General features: G+C 37.1%; 1 protein-coding gene across 6 annotated transcripts; it reads right to left on the bottom strand.

Moving 5' to 3' along the window:
• Positions 1 to 614: 614 nt before the first annotated feature.
• LOC105032040 (uncharacterized) lies at positions 615 to 16551 on the bottom strand. Of its 6 annotated transcripts, none has more exons than XM_073259656.1 (11): positions 16254 to 16551; positions 15626 to 15682; positions 14490 to 14595; positions 10900 to 10973; positions 8574 to 8660; positions 6163 to 6217; positions 5997 to 6058; positions 5784 to 5876; positions 4166 to 4230; positions 2660 to 3074; positions 615 to 1153 (listed from the first exon to the last, which is right to left on the bottom strand). In XM_073259656.1, exons 3-11 carry the CDS (start codon positions 14536 to 14538, stop codon positions 992 to 994), a joined length of 1062 nt encoding a protein of 353 aa, XP_073115757.1. In that variant the 5' UTR covers positions 14539 to 14595; positions 15626 to 15682; positions 16254 to 16551; the 3' UTR covers positions 615 to 991. The 6 variants fall into 6 exon arrangements, with proteins under 6 accessions (XP_073115757.1, XP_010904682.1, XP_019701711.1 ...); XM_010906380.4 differs by having other exon boundaries at positions 16145 to 16305; XM_019846152.3 differs by lacking the exon at positions 15626 to 15682.
• Positions 16552 to 22056: the final 5505 nt, after the last annotated feature.

Here is a 22056-nt window from a genome sequence, read left to right on the forward strand (position 1 = left end):
TAAATGGACTATCTCTGGTCATATTAATTAAGGGAGGGGGTGGGGAGCCATGCAAAGCTGATTACTTCTAAATTAACAGTTGTTTTATCAAAAAATAAAATAAATCAACAGTTGCAATTATGATAAGAACCTCTCTTCAAGAGTTGTAAGTTTATTCGTTTGATGGCAGTAGTCCCAGCTATATAAGAAAATACAGGAAAGCCATGATAGCATACCATGATATCATACTATAGTAGACAAGAAAATGTACAACCAATCATTTCATTCCCGACAAATTCAGGTCCCTAGCTCATGATTTCCATCACCGCAATTATAAGATGCATTAGCTTATAATATAGTTGCAGCCCCTCAAAGGAATTCAAATACTGTTGGGCAGTCAAAGCACATATGGTGAGGTAGTATGACTTAAAAAAGATGCTCTTTAAGGTTCAAACATGTTAGCATTAAGCAACTCGGAAGCTTGAAGACACCAGTTGCAGACAACTTGAAATATTAAATTTGATTCCTCCAGATTCACTGCCACATTACTATTGGAACAGGCCTTGAATTTACATAAAGTGTTCATCGCCTTGCAAGAGAAAAGTTGACATATAAAGAACGATGACTCAAAAGGGTGGACAAACAATAAACTGCAATCATTGCATAATTATTTCAGAAAGCTTAACATGATTGAAAATTTTCAGTCATGTACAAATATAATCTGTTATCAGAGCATCCTGAATCTGGTTCCTTCATATACACCCAGCTGTCTAAGCAAACAAATTCATTGTTTTGCTTTCCTACGGTACCTATCACTTTGAATGAAAATTGAGTCCTTGTCCTGTATCTGCATTGCATTGAATGGAGAGGCTTCATAATTTAAATGAATCAATCACATCTTCTGGATGATATAACTCACACTATCCTTTTTTCTCTACTCAGAGAAAGTGAACTACCCAAATGGGTTGCCATCTCTGCTAATGTGGCTGCCAAGAAGTGTGCAAAGCATGCATTAAGTGCTATCAGAAATAAGATGTTCAGGTTCAGTTTCTAACACCAAATATGAAGTTCTGCTGCTATCAACGAAGCAAAGCCCAACACAAATAGCTGTTGCCAAAAAGAAGAATCCAGAAAAGGATATGAATTGAGAAAATATTGATAATCCAGAAATCTCCTGTATCAATCCAATGTTTGAGTCAGTTAACACGAAGAAAATGGGTACATATGAAGTTCAGAAAATATGCCATTAATTTCTGATATACAAATCCATTTATTGATTGCTTATACATGTAAAAAGGACCATCATGTTTCAAAAGGATATTTTAGTAATAGTTCTAAGTAAATCCTTGACATAATGATTTCCTAAGACAATTGATCCTCCACAACCCAAGTTGCGAAAAGTCATACAAGTTGGAACAAGGCAGATTAATAGGCCAAAAGAGAGCATCTAAGTTCCCATTCAAAAACCAACCTCCCTGGTGAGTTGGATGTAGGCTATAATTGCACACCCACTAAAATTCTGCCACATACCCTGATTTTAAGAGACAAGGTAAACTGATCAAAAAAATTTGACAATAACAGGGTTCCAATGGGCCTTTCTGGCCTGTAGCTTGTCAAGCTGGGCCTAGATCAGGAAAACAAGGGGCTTTACATGTGGGCTAGGCCCCATATACAAGGCCACAAATTTTAGTATTGGCTGATCTTGACCAAGCTTTGAGTGCTCAATCCCAAGTCTAATAATACATATTTATCTAAACACGGATATGAATTTATATAATTAGACAATATGGACCATCCGTTCATTTTAAGATGAATGGCCCAGATTAGAGGGAAGAAAAACACCTTACTTGGCTTGCTGCAACCCTAATCCACCAGACACTCTCCTATCCTCCTCTCTGCTTTCTGCCATTTCACCCATTGGCCGTTGCTTGCAACCTCCATCTCACCAAAGGCTACCTGCTTACTACATCTTCTCCTCATTCCCCTAATCCAATTCCACCCTCTCTTCTCATTCTCTGTTCCACCTTCAACACCCCTCTTCTTCCTCTTCCTTCACCCCTCTCCTGCCCGCTCCTGCTCTCCCAGCCTTCTCCACCCCTCTGGTCTCACCCTTGCTCTTTGCTGCCTCCACTACCACACTGTCCTGATCACTGTTTTGCCACCTGAACGTGCTCAACCAGAGCCCACCTTCACTTACTATGGCCTTGGTTTCAATGCTTCAGCCCAGGATGGGCTTCCTAGGTATTAAGTACAGGCCAAGGCCAGGGGCTTCCCTAGATAAGTCAGGTTGAGCCTGGGCTTGGGATCATCTCTAGTCTCCCAATGCCCAGCCCATCATCATCCATAGTCAAAGTTAAATGAGCAGCACACGTAGTCTAGTTAGCTAGCTAGCTAAAAATTTGAAAATAACATTAAAAAATGGAAGAGAAGTTTGCCACTGTCCACATTTAATGAAAAACGAAAAGTGCCATCCTGGTAAAAATAGGAAGTTCCTAGTGAAATGATTCCTAGGTGGCTCTGCAACAAATTTTTGCACCAATTGGATGATGGATCACAGCCTGCATTTATTTTTCATGCAGGTTATATCTAGTGTGACGAACTCAAGATTTATCATTTTGGAGCAATCTCATGACGCAAATCAAAACTCATTATCTTAAAGGCTATCAAAATGTATACTTACAATAGCTGCCTGAAGTAATGTCTCGACCAGAAGCCCAGCAAAACTGTTGATGGAGAACAGGAGGATATATTGTCCATTTGATATTAGATGGCCACACCGCACGCTGACAAGGCAAGCAAGAGTCTGATAGATCCCACAGATTATTACGTACAAACAATATGCGACCCAAATCTTTGAAGAAAATCCCATGCAAACACAGAGAATGCCCATCAATGCTGAACCAACCATGTAGATTGACAGGCACGATTTACTCGCAAACTTTTCAATATAAATGGCACAATAAGACCCAAGGCTTGCTGCTAACTCAGATGCTGCTAGAATGTGCCCATTAAGTTTTGATTTTGGGTCAACAGCTTCAAAGAGGTTTGTTCCATAGTTCTGTACTAAGGAAATACCAGCAAATGCAACAGCCCACCTGCAAAAAACATTTGCACATGTATCAACGATTTTACTGCTCTATTACTAAAATATGTTAACAAGTGTAAGACTAGTTGGACCTGATAGATCAACATTCTTTTCAACAGGAAGGTAGGCATTAAACAATTCGAAAAAATGGGCTACAGGTTGTACAACTGAAAATTATCAAATGAAACCATAGATATGCATCGAGCATCAGGTCAAATGAATGCTCGAATTTATTAACAGGTTTTAAATGGACCATTTGACATCACCATAATTGATTTTTCTTTGTCACTTTTTCCTGTCAAGGTTATAGTGGCCGCCACTCTTTTCCTGATCCTTTGTCATTACAATTCATCCATATTAACTTTTACAAAAAGAAAAGAAATAACCAGATTCTAGCTTCTGAGAGGGATAAACTGTAACAAACTATAATTCGCAATTGCATGTATGTCATGGTTCTGTCTAACTTTCAATTGCAATAATATTTAAGGCACAATTTTGGTTTCTTAATCATTTTTTAGAAAATAGCAAATCGTAATTGCTTCACAGTCAAAAGTAAAAAAAAGGGGAAAAAAAGATTGTGATACTATGTTTTAATGTTAGAAATGTTGAGACCCAAAACACTGCACTCTGAAGCAAGATTTTAAATCCCGTCAGACGAATATATCCTAATTTCTCCATGGAAGGGGATGCCCTGCTGTCCTATCTCGTTTCGACAGTCTTCTTTTTTTCCTATCTTTCTTTCCTTTTTTTCTTTCTTTTCTTTTACCTTTCTTTCTTTTCTTTTCTTTTTCTTTCTTTCTCTTCTCCCTTTTTTTCTTTTTTTATTTATTTTTCTCCTTCTCTTTCACTTATTCAATTTCTCCATCTTTCATTCCTTCCTCTTTCTTTTTTTCTCGCTATGTGGATGGATTTCAAAGTCCAAACTTGTCCCAATCCTATTTTCTCATAGGAACGGGATGGGATGGCTGGCACACCTCCCATCCGGTTGGGACGTAAAACCTTGCTTTGGATTGAATAGAAAATCTCTCGGGCTGAAAGTAAGGTAATGCTAACACATAAATAGTGTGCTACAATACAGACTAATATGCGAACAAGACTAACCACAAAGAGAAAATCTGTAAACTTCGACCATGCCATGTTTCCTTCAACACAGAAGTCCATCCCTGCTAACAAGTTCAAAGCACCACTTTCCACATCAGTTTGCAAATAGTATGGTTAAATTCAACAGTTCTGCTATTTAGATAAGGATGCAAAATTGGTCACATGCCAGTACAATGAAAAATTATTACTAAATGCTAATGTAGTTTTCAACAATAATGGAGATGGCTGATTAAGAGAAAAGTTACTTGGTTTTCACAATATCAGTGATAAAATGATCTTTTTTTGGTTATTTATTTAAAAATCAACACAGCAACTAAGTATAACTTCATAAAGTATTTCTGAGCTTCAATGGTGAATTCGACATGTTCATTCACCAATCTATTGACTTCTAAGTAACCAAACAACATGTTCTTATAGACAATAGTCCCGTACATTGAAAATCCTCTGAGCTTAAGTCAGGCAGGGATGATTGCTGCCAACAGATTTGGTGGTCCCTCATCCTGGATTGCTTAATCCTTTGACCATTTATGCAATGAGTTTTATTAAAGTACTGATAATGGACCATTCAACATTCCAATAAGCATTATTTTCTTTAGGCAGTTATGCTTTGACCTTTATAGATTGACATGTTGATAAGTAAAAGAATTGGATGAATGCCAATTCTAGGCTATGGTCAATTAAAGATATAGGCCATGATTATACAGCAAAAAGGAGTTGTTTCCATGTTCATTTTGTATTCTTCATATTCATATCACACTATATGTCAAACAGTAGTTCATCATTAATGCTCATGTTTCACTCTCATTTTTGTTAAACGAAAGAGGTGTTCAAAAGAACATGTTGTTGAAATGATCTTTGGAAAGTCAGATACGCTACCATGAACATATTATTGTGGAAAAATGTGGTATTATGCAGTTAACAACTTACACAAGTCAATCACAAAGTCAATTGCCAATAATGTTGCATAACAATAACAACGATTGCCTTTTTTAAAAATATTAAGTGAGGTAGACTGTTTGTTTTTGTACAGACCATGAATAATAAAGCTAAATCTTTCAACCACCGAGATAGAAGTATACAACCTTTCATTTGTCAATCAACCTGTATGAGCTCAAGTTGCTAATAAATAAGATTTGGTTTAACTTCCTAATTCCTACAACAAGCTAGATGGTGGGCCTTGGAGCAATGGTAAGATTGCTCCATCGTGACCTCGAGGTCATGGGATGGAAACACAGAAACTACCTCATTGCATGCAGGGGTAAAGCTGCATAAATCTGACCCTCCCCAGACCCCATGATAGTGGGAGCCTCGCGCATTGGGCTGCCCTTTTTTCCTAATTCTTACAACAAGCTGGTGCCCCCCATTACCATCAAACTCATATCATTCAAAGAACTTTAGATGGATTAATTTACACTAAATTGCAGTCCATGCCTCTAGAACTAACACATAATTATGCAGAAAAATCAAGCTACAAGGTAATCTGAACAAAAAGATACCAGGCAACGTCAGAGAATATGTTGCTGACTAATTTATTTCAAGCTGATGGTGTATGAGACTGGCCATCACTAATTTGAAGGAATGAATATTATAATTATGTCAATTCAACAAAAACACTCACCTTGCTTTGGTCCCAACTATTTGTCAAAGAAGATAAAGAGCTCAGAGAATGGTCTTTGGGCAATATAAATGTCATGGAACAACATATACCTAGCTACATACATGACGAAAAATAACATATATTAGGGTAAAAAGAAAGACAAAAGCCAGTCTTTGGGTGCTCAAAGTTAATTATTGGAACCATATGGAACATGGTCAACCACACTATACGTACAGCAATTAGAGAAATAACAAAGAATATATCATAAGGAGCTTCTTGAAGAGCTAGCAACTGGCCTGACAGCACAAAAGAAAAAAAAAAAAATGTAATCTTAGATCATCAAGAATAAATGTGCATCAAAGTTTCTTAACATATTTATTTAACAAACAGTCTTACATACCCAATTCAGAAGACAACATAAAGGACAAAAGTGAGATTGTTGTAGTTAAACTAGTCTGCAAAAGAAATAAGAGAGTGCAGTCAGCTGCTGATGAACAAGATTCATGCATATCAGAGAATACATCCGTGATACAAAATATGCAGTCTCATGTCAGATTATGAGAAGAGTGCAGAAACAAAAAACAACCAGAACGTGCTATATTGATCAACATTGCTGAAGCAACCCTCATGCTTACCAGGGCAGTAAGTACTTCTACTCTTGGAAGCGCATAGATTTGAAAACAGGGAGTGTGGAAATTCAATAATAAAAGAAGCTTCGCTCGATATGGAAGAGTGCATCATGCTTGTCATTCCCACTTGGCTGACTCACCAATCATTTTGAGGATCCTCATTTAATACTTAAATTAGCATTCCTTTTCCATGTTTCCTTTTTCCAACTCGCTGGATACAGATTTATCCTCATCAACATCAAAGATTTTGCTCAAGGTTTACATAAAGCATGTACAGCCCTAGATCAATCCCATAGACTAATTTTCAACAAATCTGAAACTAAATATCAGCTTTCAAGAGGCAAATGCACATATTAACCAACACCAACCTAGGAAAACAATATTCAAAATTTCTTGCATGACATAGAGACCTATATAAGTACATGCCAAGGGAACAAGATCATCTTTTCTATCTATGGAATAAAAACAGACATCAATGAGATGCTATCCCATGCAGCATCAGGGGAAGGAATTTGTTAAAAAAATCGAGTTCATCTTTCAAAAACACAGCTTTCACAACTCTCGGATTTATCTTGTAGAGACCTATTTAAGTACATGTCAAGGGAACATGATCGTCTTTTATAGCTATGGAATTAAAAACAGACATCAATAAGACATGCTACCTCATGCAGCATCAGGAAAGGAATTGTTAACAAAATTGAGCTCACAGCTTTTACAACTCTCAGAGATAACTTGTAGAGACCTATATAAGCACATGCCAAGTGAACATGATCATCTTTTCTAGCTATGGAATGAAAAACAGACATCAAAGAGCGATGCTATCCCATGCAGCAACAGGGGAAGGAATGGTTAACAAAATTGAGCTCATCTTTCAAAAACACAGCTTTCATAACTCTCCGAGTTATCTTATGTCCTGCCAAAAAGATGAGAAAGGATGACCCTGATCCTCCAATCTCCTCACGAACAAGGATTTCAATGTTCACCTTTCTCCAAAACAAGGACTAGAATCTCAAGCATTGGTGTTGTACCCAAGGTTTTAAATACCAGTGAGTGTACAGTGTTCCACTGTCTCGAGTGCCAGGACAGGATGCATTGGGAAACGAACCAGGGTAGGACAGGACATCAACCATCATGAGTGTTGGTACATAAGGCATCCACTTCCATGGAAAATCCAGGACAAACCTGTCTCGTGGTGTTTAAAACCTTGGCTGCACCTATTGTCAGCTGATATAATACAATTCTCAATATGGTGGTGGTGTAGGAGCAGTATGCCTTGATACATCATACTGCCACATGGTGTAACAGAGACGTGGGTCACCCAATTCTGGCAGATACCATACCAGCTCCCCAGTACCCATGAGATTTTAACCCCTGCTCCAAAACCAAAATCCTTACAATTCTTGAGTCTAATTTCCACTATCAATGGACCATGGAATTGGTCTCATGCAAACTTTGATATCACCTTAACTGCTGAAATGTGTGCCTTCTCTATGGTCATGACACATAGGCCTGAAATTAAAAGGCGAACCATGTGGCATTCTTCAATCCCCAGTTCACCAAGATCAGTTGGATACATATTTGCCATCCAAATTTGCTAAGGAGTTATGAAAAGAACGTTTAACAAAGTTTAAGGTTGATTTGCAATCCACTTTAGAATCAAGATGTAACTCAACTAAAAAAAATATGAAGATCACCTCCATCCATGCCTCTGCTCTCCATCCACGATCATTCCCTTTGCTTTCTATGCATAACAAGTCGATCCCTCCCAATTGAGAAACATATATGGAGTTATGGACAATATGATTTAAAGATACCATGAGAAAATAACAACGTTCGTATAAATAATTACCTCAGCTAGATCATACTAGATTTACATACAAGTCAGGGAAAATGTCTATGCATCTTTAGCAATAAGTACCCTACACTAATAATTCTGGATTGGCTTGAGGATGACAAATTAGCTTGAAAATAAGTTACAGCACAGTGATGATGACAAAAAATGCAAATTCAGAACGAAAGATCATCTATTTAGTTTATATAGCGTAAATTGACTTAACATAAGGGGCAATCTGATGCAGTCTCCAACAACACATCAATACTTTATCAGATAATTTCTTTTCCTAGCATAGATATGTAGAATAGCTGATAGCTAACAAAGCTCAAAAAATGTAAACAACTGTACCATGGTCTGATATTCTTCTTCAGAAACAAGAAGAAATATATATGAGGAGAACACCAACCGTGTTGATGCTCCAAAACCATATGTAATCTGGGAAGAAAGAAATTGAAAACAATTAGTAGATTGTAAAATTATTTCATTAATCATAAATTGCACAATTTATGTGAACAAATACTTCATGGAGCTAACTTGCTTGGAGAATACCTAACTGAAGTGCTCATTATAGTTAAACATCAGATATTTGGATCAAGATTAGCCACACCAGCATCAGGACCCATGTCAACCAGGTACCCTCATCGGCACAGTACTAGTAGGATACAATATTGACAGAGTATACTCGATCATGCAGGTTGAGCACTGATACACCCAAAAACCTCTTCTATTCTTCTTCTTCTAGTTCTTCTCTCAATTGAGAACTCAGCAAGGGAGCGGGAGGAGAAAAGGAGGTATGAGGCCGAGATGGTCAAGGCCTAGTCATTGCCATTGTCATTACTGTTGAGATCGCATAGGCTGAATATGTGGTGGAGGCATGGAGCTGCAAGACAAGAGGAGTGGAGATAGAATGAACGACGGTTCATTGAGGATTGAGATTATCGACAGGGTAGGCGGCGATAGCATCAAGATCGGATTAAGAATGAGAGAGAAAGGAGAGGAGAGATTGTGTGTGACTAGGGTTGGGACCAGGAAAAAATTAAAGAGGAAAGGATGTGCTGGTTCATACACCTCAAAATGAGCGATTGGGATGGTTCGGTGAACCATGATCTGGATATAGCATGATAGTATATTGCATGAGATGTATTGAGATATCTAAGTGTATACTTCGGGATAATTCCTAAGATAATTCCACAACTTTAATGATTATGCCTTGCTAGTGTTAAAGACACCAATTTATTGTATTTTATGTTACACTTGTATAGATATTATACTCATAAAATATGGGGGGCATGAATGGATAAATTGCTCTGATTGTACATATCATGCTTTGCCTAGTTGGTTACCATAATAGCATAATGCAGCATTTCAACACTTTGCTGCTTTAGTTCAATTAATACAGTTGCTAAGAGAGCATCTAGATCCTATCCTATCTTCTCTTTATTCATACACTCCCTTATCATTCCCTCTATCCCCTTTCACAGCATTTACCTCCCTATGGACCCTATCAAATAACATGTCATCTTTGGCCTAACTTGAACTTCTTCATTCTCAATCCAATCTATCTTGACTGCTTCATCACCTTTAACTTGTTTATGTCTCATGTTCTCTTGGCTCAGAATTAATGGGATTCTTCAACTAGCCTCATGTGATGCCACCATATATTTTAACTCATATCACTCAAGTCCATGCATTCTAGGTAATGAAAATGGCCAAAGCGAAGTGTTCTATGGGTGCCACAAGTGGTTCCATATTGCCAAACTGTGAAAACTTTTGAAAGAGACAATTATATGGTTGCAGGAGAACAAGGTAATCAAGCAAAGAACTGAATATTTTTTCAAAGATGATGAAACAAAAGTGTAGGAAACCCCAGACAAAGCTCCTGTTGAATGATGGTCATGGAAATCACAAGCATGACAGTCACCAATATCTTCATGCTTAGAGGTAAAGCTAATATGCTGGTTAAAGTAATGTAAGCATGATAAGCATTGGTGACCCAGATGCTCATGGTTAGGAAATTGAGGAAGGAGGACTTGTCAAAACTCAAGATGTAGCAAGAGAGAAGATCTTCTAAGGCCAGGCTATCTCTGGCCTTAAAGCACAAATAGAGGGTCAGATCTAGAATTACCATGACTATGGCTAGGGCAAAGAAGGGGACACAACAGAGAGAAAAATAAGAACAATGACTGCACCACCTGCTATCCAGATATAGCAGTTACAAGTGCTTGGCAAGGTATGAAGATCAGTATCACAGTACCAAGGAGTTCACAATCTAGGCACCTTAAGACTTCGCCAATGTTCTGTTCCAGTTCAACCACATGTGGTCAACATCAGATCAAGAAATTCAACAGATCCAGTTATTTTTGAGTTATATCTGTATTTTAGTTGATTATGTTCAGTAAGGAGACCTAAAGAAATTGTCTGAGTTGCAAGCAAACATACTTGTCAGGTGAACAACATGGGTTGGACTCTAAGAAGTCAATATACTTATCTTTAAGAACATTGAGGAGGCCAAGCGGACCTGCTGGAACAAAGTTATACTGCCTTGATCTCAGTTTCAGTAACCATATTTTTGTAGCAAATTGTTCTCTGACTAAGAAAATACCTGTTTTCTATATTTAAAAATGAAAAAACTTATTGCATATTAGGAAAAAAAAGTTAGCATGAGCAGAATTACCTGCATAATTTGCATTGCCAGAAGTGACTGCCCAATCCAAACAATCAGGTAAGTAATAAGTAGTCCAAAAGCCCCTAAAATAGTAAAATTCCTAGTTAGAAACATTTTATGAGGAAAAAAGGTTTGATCAAGCTGGTGTATAAGTTAAAAATCTGACACTCAGACATAGAAAATATAATGAAAAATCTGTGTTTCAGGGAAGGGAACCAGCTGGTCCAGCATCATATTTACAAGCTCCAAAGAATAACAAAGATACTAATGATCAACTACGGCTGATGAAAAATATCTCCAGCCATTTATGTGGTGTTTTGATATTATCATAACAAGGGGTATTTCACATGACTAAACTCAGACTACTAACCAGCACCGCTCATTCCCCTTTCAAGTACTGTATCAAGATCAAGGCTAGCAACATTGCCCCTAACCCACCATGATGATTCAAAACTGAGTCAACCAGACATGAAGTTAGTGGGTTTAGATTGAAAATAGTTGAATTCACCATATAGTTGACCTTATTAAGATTTTTGTCACAGGGCTAGGTGTGGGTTTAGCAACTTGACCTGCCAACCATTCACATAGATATGACCATGATAAGAACCTAAAAATCACCCAACAACAACCCATTTAACCAAGGACTGAAGTCTCGGTTGGATAGGAGCTGTATAGTCCCATTCTAGTGAGATTATGACACCTAGGATGGGTGCAGGACCCCGAAATGCATCCCAACCAGGACATGCACCCATACAGCCATTTCGGTCAGGGCACTTATTCATTCAAGGTTGAGATCGTAGGAGGGGCTTTAGTCAGTCGCGAGAAGGGACGAGGAAGGCTTCGGTTCAGCCCCACCTCTTCTTCTCCTTCTTCTTTCTCTGATGATGCTTCGGCTTCGGTTCCACCCCTCATCGCTAGGAGGGAGGATGGAAGAACGCTCGGTTTAGCCACACCTTTTCTTCTTCTTCTTCTCTTTTCCAACAATGCTTCAGCTCAACCCATCAATCACCAGGTAGGAATCCTCCATTCAGCCCCACCCCCTTCTTCTTTTTTCTTTTCCCCAATGAGCACATGCTCAACGGATCACGCTATCAGCCTTTAAAGTTGATGCTCACCAACTTCTATCCTAGCTCTTGATAGAAAAGAGAGAGAGAGAGAGAGAGATCCACAATTTTTTTAGTTCTTTGTTAATTTCCCTTCCCTCCCCCTCCCCCCCTCCCTCTCTAACTAGTATAGTATTTGCAAGCCATTCCACTCCCCTTTTTAGTTTTTTTTATTAATTTTCCTTCCCCTCTCTCTCTTTTTTTCCCTCCCTCCTCTCTTTGATTAGTGTGGTACTCGTCTGCCACTCTCGCTTCTTTTGAGAGTTAAGACCATTTCAATGCACGGTGATTGAGATAAATCCCACCCTTTTTTGAAGCATGAGCATTATTTGGTCTCTCGGCTCCACAGTGAAATTCCTAGTGTTGAGGAAAGAAATAATAGTCAAGGGATACATGATGGAGTTTGGTCCCACATGTCTTCCATTGAGATGTTATAAGCATTGGCCCATCTTATAATGACTCAAAGGAATATAATGACTCAAAGGAATATAATGACTCAAAGGAAAACTTGTGAGACCAAAGTCCACAATGCATCTCCTGACTTTGTTATGTCTTTCCTTGACACTAGGAATTTCCCTATGGAGCAAGGCAACCAAATGATGCTTGTGCTTCAGAAAAAGGTGGGACTTATGTCAATCATTGCCCATTGAAATGGTCTCAACTCTCAAAACAAATGAGAGTGGCAGGCAAGTACCATGCTAATTAAAGAGACCACACTAATTAAAGAGAGAGAGGGGAGGGGAAAAGGGAGAGGGGGCAAGGGAAATTAATAACAAAACCAAAAAGGGGATTGGAATGGTAGGCAAATACTATAATAATTAACGAGAGCGGGAGCAGGAGAAAGAGAGAGAGAGAGACTAGGGGAGGGGAGGGGAGGGGAAAAGGTGAGAGAGAGATGGAGGGGAGGGGAAATTAATAAAAGAAAAAAATGTGGAACTCTCTCTCTCTCTCTCTCTCTCTCTCTCGCGTTAGGAGCAAAGATTGAATTTGGTTAGCATCCACTCTATTGGCTAAGCGCATGCTCATCAGGACAAAGAAAAAGAAGAAGAAGAAGAAACGATGGTGGTGTTGAACTGAGGCTTCCTCTCTCCTTCTCGATGACGATAGGCTAAGCCGAAGCATTGTTGGAAAAGAAGAAGAAGAAGGGAGGTAGGGTCTTCCTCCCTAGTCGCTTTCGACAACGAGGGGGTTGAGTCAAAGCTGAAGCATCATTGGAAAAAAAAAAAGAAAGAAAAAGAACAGGAGAGGGGGTCGAACCGAAGCCTTACTCCTCCCGCCCTCCCCACACCCGACTGAAGCCCCTCTTGTGACCTCGATCTCAGATAAAGGCATGTCCTGACCCAGACAGCTATATGGGCATGCAACCTGGCTAGGATGAAAGTGCGATAGCCAAGATAGGAGACAAAAGTGCATTCTGGGGTCCTGCACCCATCTTAGGTGCTGTAGCCTCAACGAATGGGATGACACAACGCCCACCTTGCCAAAACTTCAATCCTTGATTATATTTCCATTTATAGGAAACCAAGCTCAGTGTGTTAAAAATTGCAACTCTTTTTGTCAAATTGCATCATTTTTTGCTTTATCAAAGACTCGTACATCATCAATTATTAGAGATCATTGCTTGGTAATGAAGGATCTAAAATAACCAAGAAGTCCATAATGCACTATAGTGTTAGTTTTAAACAGGACCAATTTATCGTACAGATGAATATGATAAGAACATGTAAAATTACAAAGTAGTAACAAATAACAACAATTAATCAGTTAATGGAGCCAGTGTTAGGTTCACCATGTCAGATCAGGTCTAATTGTCTTGAGTTAGCTTAATGGGTTATCATGTCATCTTGGACATGAACCAAACTAACCTGTTCATTAAACATTTAACAAGTGACAAGTTGCTTCACCTATTTAATAAACATCTTATTTAGGTTTAACCCACTTATTAAACATGTCAGTTTTAGGATGAAAATTTTGTTATGAAGCCTATTTTGGAACCTAACACGAACTCAGACCCCACAATGGCGGGAGCCTCATGCATTGCACTATCCTTTTTTACTTCTATCCCAAATGTAAATTTATAATGAACAAATCTGAGTGCCACTGCATCAAAAGTTTCATAATTATCTCACTACCATAATGATACATACATACATACATACATACATAGCTACATATATATACATATATATATATATATATATATATATATATATATATATATATATATATATATATATATATATATATATATATATATATATATTATAACTTGAAGCCAAATAGGGGCTGCATACATGCATTGCTTCTTCGTACATAATTAAACAACATGTATTGTAAAAATTAGATAATGACTCAAATAGTTGATTAGATGCTATGAAATACTGGCAAATCCATATAAGAAATACTTGATAAACGCCACCAGTACTTTCATTCAACATATGAAAGAAAATATTGAAACAACACAGACTTAACATGATCAACATAGTATGGTCTTACCTAAAATTATCAGTACCTTATGTGAAAGATACAAGCATACAGGTGCCATGAGCAATGTGAATATAAGTTGAGAATAGACACTGATCGGAAATATGTCAACTGTGACCTGCAAATAAAATAAATGTACTGCTTTACAATGATCGAAACTTTGATAATTATCAACAGGGGAGCATCTCCCTTCGCATCCCATATATTACAGAATTTTACAAACCTAGCATGGTCACTAAATTGCCGGAAGCTGATGGGGTTTTCCCATCAATTAATTCCTCCAAGTTTTTTATTTTATTTTATTTTTTATTTAAGTCAAAGTTACTGAAGGAAAAAACTAAGAAAATGTTATATGAGAAAAACTACTGCATCTAAAAAATACTGAACGATGTGCAAATAGCAATGTTGATGGTGCTCATTAGTGAATGCTCTTAATTGCTGATAACAGCAGATAGGATCGCTGAACCATGCTACCAAAGAATCTAAAATTGCTGCAAAAGTTTGTAATAAAAGAATACAGCCACCTTCTATTCTAAAAATACGCCCAGGGTTTAAAAAAACAATTTAAATATCTTTAAAAAAGTAGCAAAAGGAAACTGTGTACTATAAATAAGCCTATCTCAATATTTTGATATAACTTTATACCTCAGCCCAATATAATAATAATTTCTCCCATAAAAACTTCAAAAAATATGTAAGGCCATCATGAGAAGAGGACTGGCTAACCAGAAATTTCAGAAACTAAGCTTGCGAAATGTAACTGGCCCCAATATATTACCTGTAATGCATTGACATCAGGACTTTACAACCACAGATCCTTCATTTTTTGCCAGATTTGCCATAACTACAATGTTTTTAAGCTTTTCCTTGGTCTTTTTGTTGTTCTGGACCATGGAAATAACTGCAAGTATCTCACAGTTTTGTACATAGGAGTTTATTTATTCATCTTTGCCAGTGTTATTGCAATGCATCAGCAGAAGTTCATATATTTCTCAAACATATTTCAATAGCTAGTAACAGTTATCCACTTCCCAAACCTTACATTTCCAACAGTTAGCATGATGCACATGCATGCTGCAATTATAAAGCTGGTTTTCTAACCATGTAGTAAACCGTACTCCATTATATGAAATATGTTTTTGTACCACCTCTTGAGGGTGAAATGTTGGTGTCCCGGACTGCAACTCATGTTTCCATCAAATACACTACAAGAAGAGGAACAAGTTTCAGAAACCGTTAAACTTAGCTATGAACAAAATTGGACCATCTTAAAGCTTTCATGTCCACAATTCATCAGAAGCATCTTCTTAATGCTTAAACTACGTATTGCATAAGCGTTCTCTCAATATCCTGGTCTAATATTATCATATCCCAAGTCCCAACATTTGAAATGTCTGCCAACAAGACCAAAATCCTGCCTTTTAACCAATAATAGAGCATCAAAATCGTGGAAAGGCGTCAAAGTTGGATGCCCTAAACCATTTCTTCCTTACATCGCTAGCAGAACAGAAAAAGAAAAACTCACACTGGATTTCTATCAAATCCTGGAAAGTTTCAAAATTCACGGATTAAAAAAAAAAAAAAAAGAAATCATTCGGATTCGAAAATAGTTTCTAGCAGTAGAAAACGAGTCTTAAATCGATTAAATCGTGTGGTAAGCAAAGAACCTGGTGATTGGTGAACTTCTTGACCGATGTGATGTAAGGGACGAAGTAGGGCTCGATCGGGAGGAATTGAGAAGAGAAGGAGTAGACGAGGAGGACGGCAAGCGCGGACCTGGGGATTGAGCTGCTGCCAGGAATCAGAGACGCCAGCCACCGCCGCCACTCCTCCATCTTTCACCGCAAAATGGATAGAGCAAACCCTATGTCCCTAGGATCCCGCCGTTCTCCCGCCAGAATGGGCCGAATAACCGCCGAAGAGCACCGTTCTCCGACGGCCAGGCGGCGAGAGGGAGAAGATTTGCGGTAGATAATCGCCGTTTTCCTTCCTGCTCGTTCGAGTCGTGTTTTTATTGAAGTCCGAAGACGAGAATTGGGCGCATGCGTGACTTTTTAATCAGTCGCCAATAGGAGAAAGGTCTCAATAGCACTTTTATTTCCTTTACCATGGACCCGCCAAAACCTTTGGGACCAAGAAACAAGTATCTATGCTCAAATACTTTAAAAATGCACCGTGGAAGGTTGAAACGTAATTAGTGGAGAGATGTGACCATCGAGACAAATCCCAGTTGTTACAGTTGGATTGCCAAACTTGCCAAGAGCTAAGTTATTTAGAACTAAAATAATGATGCTTATCATCACCTTCTATTATTTTCATAATAAAAATGATAATCAATAATTAAAAATAAAGATGTTCATTGTCCAAGTCACTATGACCAAATAAAAAATATATATTTTTTATTTTTGATTGAATAACAATTATTTGTTAACTGGTACTATAATTTAAATTTTTGAAAAGTTATTTTACTTAGATGAATAGTGCAAATTCTGTGTAAAGAATTATTTTCATTATAGAACAATTGTTATAAGAAAAATTAATAGTTAGACACTCGGTTTGAATACATCTATCTATATTACATTATAAAAACAAATTTTTGAATTTCAAAATGTTCCCTATGGGACTTTGCGATTAATTTTTTGTCTAGGTCATAATGTTCTTCAAAATTAATTCAAATATACACTTACTTGCTTCAAAAAATATGCTTCTTTGAAGTTGTATTTGTCCCCATTTTTTGTTCCTGGTTAGTTGGTTTCTTAGTATCAACTCTTCTTTTGTTGAGCTTTTCTGAAGACTTTAAGGAAGCTAAAAGGGAATATAAACGTAGTATCATCCCTTAATTTGTCAAATTAATTCTCTTTGTTGATGCCCCAAGCCCACAGCTTCCTGAGTTAGTTCAAGCATTCAATCTTGATTCCCAATTGCGTTCCATGGTGGAACTACTGGCTGGTCCAAGATCAACTAATTTGCAGCTAATTAATCGATCGCCGCTCCTAATTGAATATTGTAATTCAGGTCATGATTCAATTATTCCTAATTGTGTGGGTTCTTAGCCATCGATTCACTAGGGAATCTGCCTTGAGAACCTCCAATCAGGTCATTTACTCTTCAGCTATGAACACAGCAGGGTGGCATTCTTGCTTTCAATAAAAATAAAACAAACATTGAAAGGGGTCCGGGCCTAGGAATAACATAGTTAAACATTGAAAATGAGGAGTTTGACCAGGGCGAAGTAAACTAACAGGATGCTAAATATTACTCCATGGTCCACAACTCCATCAATATGAATTAGTCCCCTTGCCGCTCGACCTGTAGTGTGTAACAATCAATTAACTAAGTGAGGGAAGTAAAAGGAAAAAATTTCTAGAGTTTGTAAATTAGATACAAACACTTGCTTTCCTTCTTCTTCTTCTTTTTTTTTTTTTTGATAAAATAGATAATTTTTTTTTTTTTGATAATCATAAGACAGATAAGTCATTATTAGGGGCCTTTCAGTCAGACCAATGAGTGTTCTCGAATACTTTTGGTAAGGGACTTTTTATTTTTTTCTTTATTTCTGTTGTCGCTATTTCTTCTAACATGCTAAGAGAGTGTTTGATTCGTAACGGAATAGATTAGAATTAAAATTAGAATAATCAAATCTTTCAAAATATTAGATTTATGATCGAAATCAAAATGAAAATCTGAATCCTTAGAAGAGAGTAGGGATTGAGTTCTAGATATATTGGACTATTTTTATTTCAATAGATAGATTGGGTTATTTTTATTTCACTCTAAAATTAGAATAAGAATGAAATTCCTTCCAATCAAATGATTAGAATAGGAGTAACCTATTCCTATTCTGATTTCAGACTCTAACTCTTTTGAACTAAATAATCTCTAAAAATTTTGGAGTGGCAAGTCGAGAGGATCTGTGCTCCTTAAAAAAAATTCACTAGCACTTCGTATAGAAGGAGAAGCGAGATCAATATAGATTGAATTTCAAAGTCAGAAAGGAGCACAAATTTTAGAAATCCCTGTGCATTGATGATCCAATCAAGGTGCAAGCATCAGATCCTCAATAAGAATTAATTGAAGAAAAGTGGCCGCCTCAAGTGTTGGAGGGGACTTACCATGACCCTAAAGACCCCTTAAACTAGCGATTTAGCTAATAAAAGAAAGGCCGCGACGTAGAAAACGAAGATGAGAGAAAAACAAACATATAGAATTATGAGCGAGGTGGCTTGCGGCATTTCCATTAAAATAATAAATTTCTCTTACCAATAATGATTGATGAATGCTAGTACTCATTTGTATGTCTCGATGCTTGCATCACATTTATCGGTTGTCGACATTGAAGAAAAAATGATTGTTCAATAGGTTTTCAAATTTCAATACTTTGAAGGCTAGAATATGCATCCAAAGGACTTGAAGTTAGAAACATAAACATGAGATGCGAATGGTTGATTAGCTTTTGAATGTTCTGAAGGCGAGTCAAAATGTTAAGGTTGAATGCACTGTAAAATGAGATGGAACTACTGGCTGGTCCAAGATCAACTAATTTGCAGCTAATTAATCGATCGCCGCTCCTTATTGAATATTGTAATTCAGGTCATGATTCAATTGTTCCTAATTGTGTGGGTTCTTAGCCATCGATTCACTAGGGTATCTGCCTTAAGAACCTCCAATCAGGTCATTTACTCTTCAGCTATGAACACAGCAGGGTGGCATTCTTGCTTTCAATAAAAATGAAGGGCCTAGGAATAACATAGCTAAACATTGAAAATGAGGAGTTTGACCATTACTCCATGGTCCACAACTCCATCAATATGAATTAGTCCTCTTGCCGCTCGGTGTAACAATCAATTAACTAAGTGAGGGACGTAGAAGGAAAAAATTTCTAGAGTTTGTAAATTAGATACAAACACTTGCTTTTTTTTTTTTTTTTTTTTTTTTGATAATCATAAGATAGATAAGTCATTATTAGGGGCTTATATCATAAATTTCAGCCAGATCAATAAGTGTTCTCGAATACTTTTGGTAAGAGACCTTTTATTTTTTTTAATTTCTATTTGTCGCTATTTCTTCTAACATGCTAAGAGAGTGTTTGATTCGTAACAAAATGGATTGGAATCAGAATCGGAATAATCAAATCTTTTAAAATATTAAATTTATGATCGAAATCAAAATCAAAATGAAAATCCGAATCCTTAGGAGAGAGTAGGGATTGAATTTTAGATAAATTGAGCTATTTCTATTTCAACAGATAGATTGGACTATTCCCATTTTACTCTAAAATTAGAATAAGAATTGAATTCTTTCCAATCAAATGATTAAAATAGGAGTAACCTATTCTCATTTTGATTTCAGACCCTAACTCTTTTGAACTAAATAATCTCTAAAAATTTTGGAGTGGCAAGTCGAGAAGATCTGTGCTTCTTAAAAAAATTCACTAGCAATTCGTATAGAAGGAGAAGCGAGATCAATATAGATTGAATTTCAAAGTCAGAAAGGAGCACAAATTTTAGAAATCCCTGTGCATTGATGATCCAATCAAGGTGCAAGCATCAGATCCTCAATAAGAATTAATTGAAGAAAAGGGGCCGCCTCAAGTGTTGGAGGGGACTTACCATGACCCTAAAGACCCCTTAAACTAGCGATTTAGCTAATAAAAGAAAGGCCGTGACGTAGAAAACGAAGATGAGAGAAAAACAAACATATAGAATTATGAGCGAGGTGGTTTGCGGCATTTCCATTAAAATAATAAATTTCTCTTACCAATACTGATTGATGAATGCTCGTACTCATTTGTATGTCTCGATGCTTGCATCACATTTATCGGTTGTCGACATTGAAGAAAAAATGATGGTTCAATAGGTTTTCAAATTTCAATACTTTGAAGGCTAGAATATGCATCCAAAGGACTTGAAGTTAGAAACATAAACATGAGATGCGAATGGTTGATTAGCTTTTGAATGTTCTGAAGGCGAGTCAAAATGTAAAGGTTGAATGCACTGTAAAATGAGATGTGACAGGTTGTGGCCGTCAGTGGTTTTGAGACTTGCATAAGACAAAAATTGGGGTGCATTCTTCTTTTTGTTCATGAAATTTAAACTGCAAAATAGAATAGTATGATATGGCGAAGAAATATTTCTTTTACCTCTGGGCGCACCATCGAGGGGCAATAGAAAGAACTCCAGTCTCTGGATGCCAAGAAGAAAATTGCTGAAGCACAGGTGTGAACCCATTGGAACGTGCCACCACCACCAAACACGTGCAATTCTTTCTTCCTCAGTTGCACTGCATCTTCATTCTTCAAATGGATGCTGTCTCGTGGGCTTGTTGGAAGTTATATAATCATAGAATCTTCCTCAACGAATCAGTTTCCGCTGCTTCCATTCCCAAAATGCTTTAATTCTCCTGAGGCATGTTTGGGTAATCCTGTGCAATCCCGTAGGAAATGCAGGCCAGGCAAAGCCTCACAAAAATTTTTGAGAGTGAGCTGGCTCATGTCCTATAGAGAGGAAAAAAATGACCTCATCAAATCTTTTTTTCCATCCTACAGGAATGGACTGGACTCTGGAGGAGATCTAGTTGACATAGGCTGGGTCAGGACTCATATTTTATAATATTAGACATGATTTGTATATATAGTTTAGCATATATATGCTGAATGGGCCAAGCCCAATGAGGGCCTATTTGAAAATATGGGCCCAAAATTCTATAAGATTTGTGGGTTGGATCAAAATAAGTAGCTAAATGAGGCTCGTTTAAACCTATGGGAATTTCTTTGGACACCACCTGCGGTGTAGAAAAAATGCACCACTGCATTTGATTGGACTGTAATCACCACTTTCCAGTATGCTTTAAATGTCCATAATTTTACTTTTTCATTTAAAATTTTGAATGATGAAAATGCCCCTCCCTTTTTGAAAAAATTATGACATTCTATATCTGTTGAAATTATGATTTCCACAAGATATCATAATTTTTTCACAGGATATCATAAAGAGGGAACGGTATTTTTATCATTAAAAAATTTATAAAATTTTTAAATGATGAAAATATTCCTACCAAAATTATGACATTCTATGAAAAAATTATAATATCCTGTGCAGAAAATCATAATTTCAACATAGGATGTCATAATATTGACATATGATATCATAATTTTTCAAAAGAAGAGGGGCATTTTCGTCTTTAAAAATTTTAAACAAAAAAGTGAAACTGCAGACATTAAATATGCATTAGAAAATAGCAGTTATGTAGCTCAATCAGGTGTGGTGGTATATTTTTTCTACACCGCATAGATGTACAAAGAATTTCTCTTAAATCTATATTTATAAGAGCATAAAAAATCATTGGAGTGGACCGACGAGTGGGCCAATGACTATTCGACATATATATCTGAAATTTGACCGACTTGATTCTACATTGAACCACAACAAGCCGGCATGTGACCAACAACTTACTTGGAGCCACATCGATAGTCTAAATTCTGTATGACAGTTAGTTAGCACGTGCATTAACTACATGCGAACATGTAGCGCAATAGTCGCTCATGAGCGGCCTATTACTTGGTTTTAATGGTAGTTAACAA

Source organism: Elaeis guineensis, chromosome 6 (genome assembly GCF_000442705.2).
Source record: "Elaeis guineensis isolate ETL-2024a chromosome 6, EG11, whole genome shotgun sequence".
NCBI classification, from domain to species: Eukaryota; Viridiplantae; Streptophyta; class Magnoliopsida; order Arecales; family Arecaceae; genus Elaeis; species Elaeis guineensis.

Excerpts from the sequence above, each read along its gene's own strand:
- LOC105032040 (XM_010906375.4), bottom strand. The coding sequence starts at position 16,312 with ATGGAGGAGTGGCGGCGGTGGCTGGCGTCTCTGATTCCTGGCAGCAGC. Across the intron at positions 14,596-16,144 it reads AGAAGTTCACCAATCACCAG|GTCACAGTTGACATATTTCC; the intron begins GTTCTTTGCTTA and ends TTTTATTTGCAG. Across the intron at positions 4,231-5,783 it reads ATAGTTGGGACCAAAGCAAG|CAGGGATGGACTTCTGTGTT; the intron begins GTGAGTGTTTTT and ends TGAACTTGTTAG.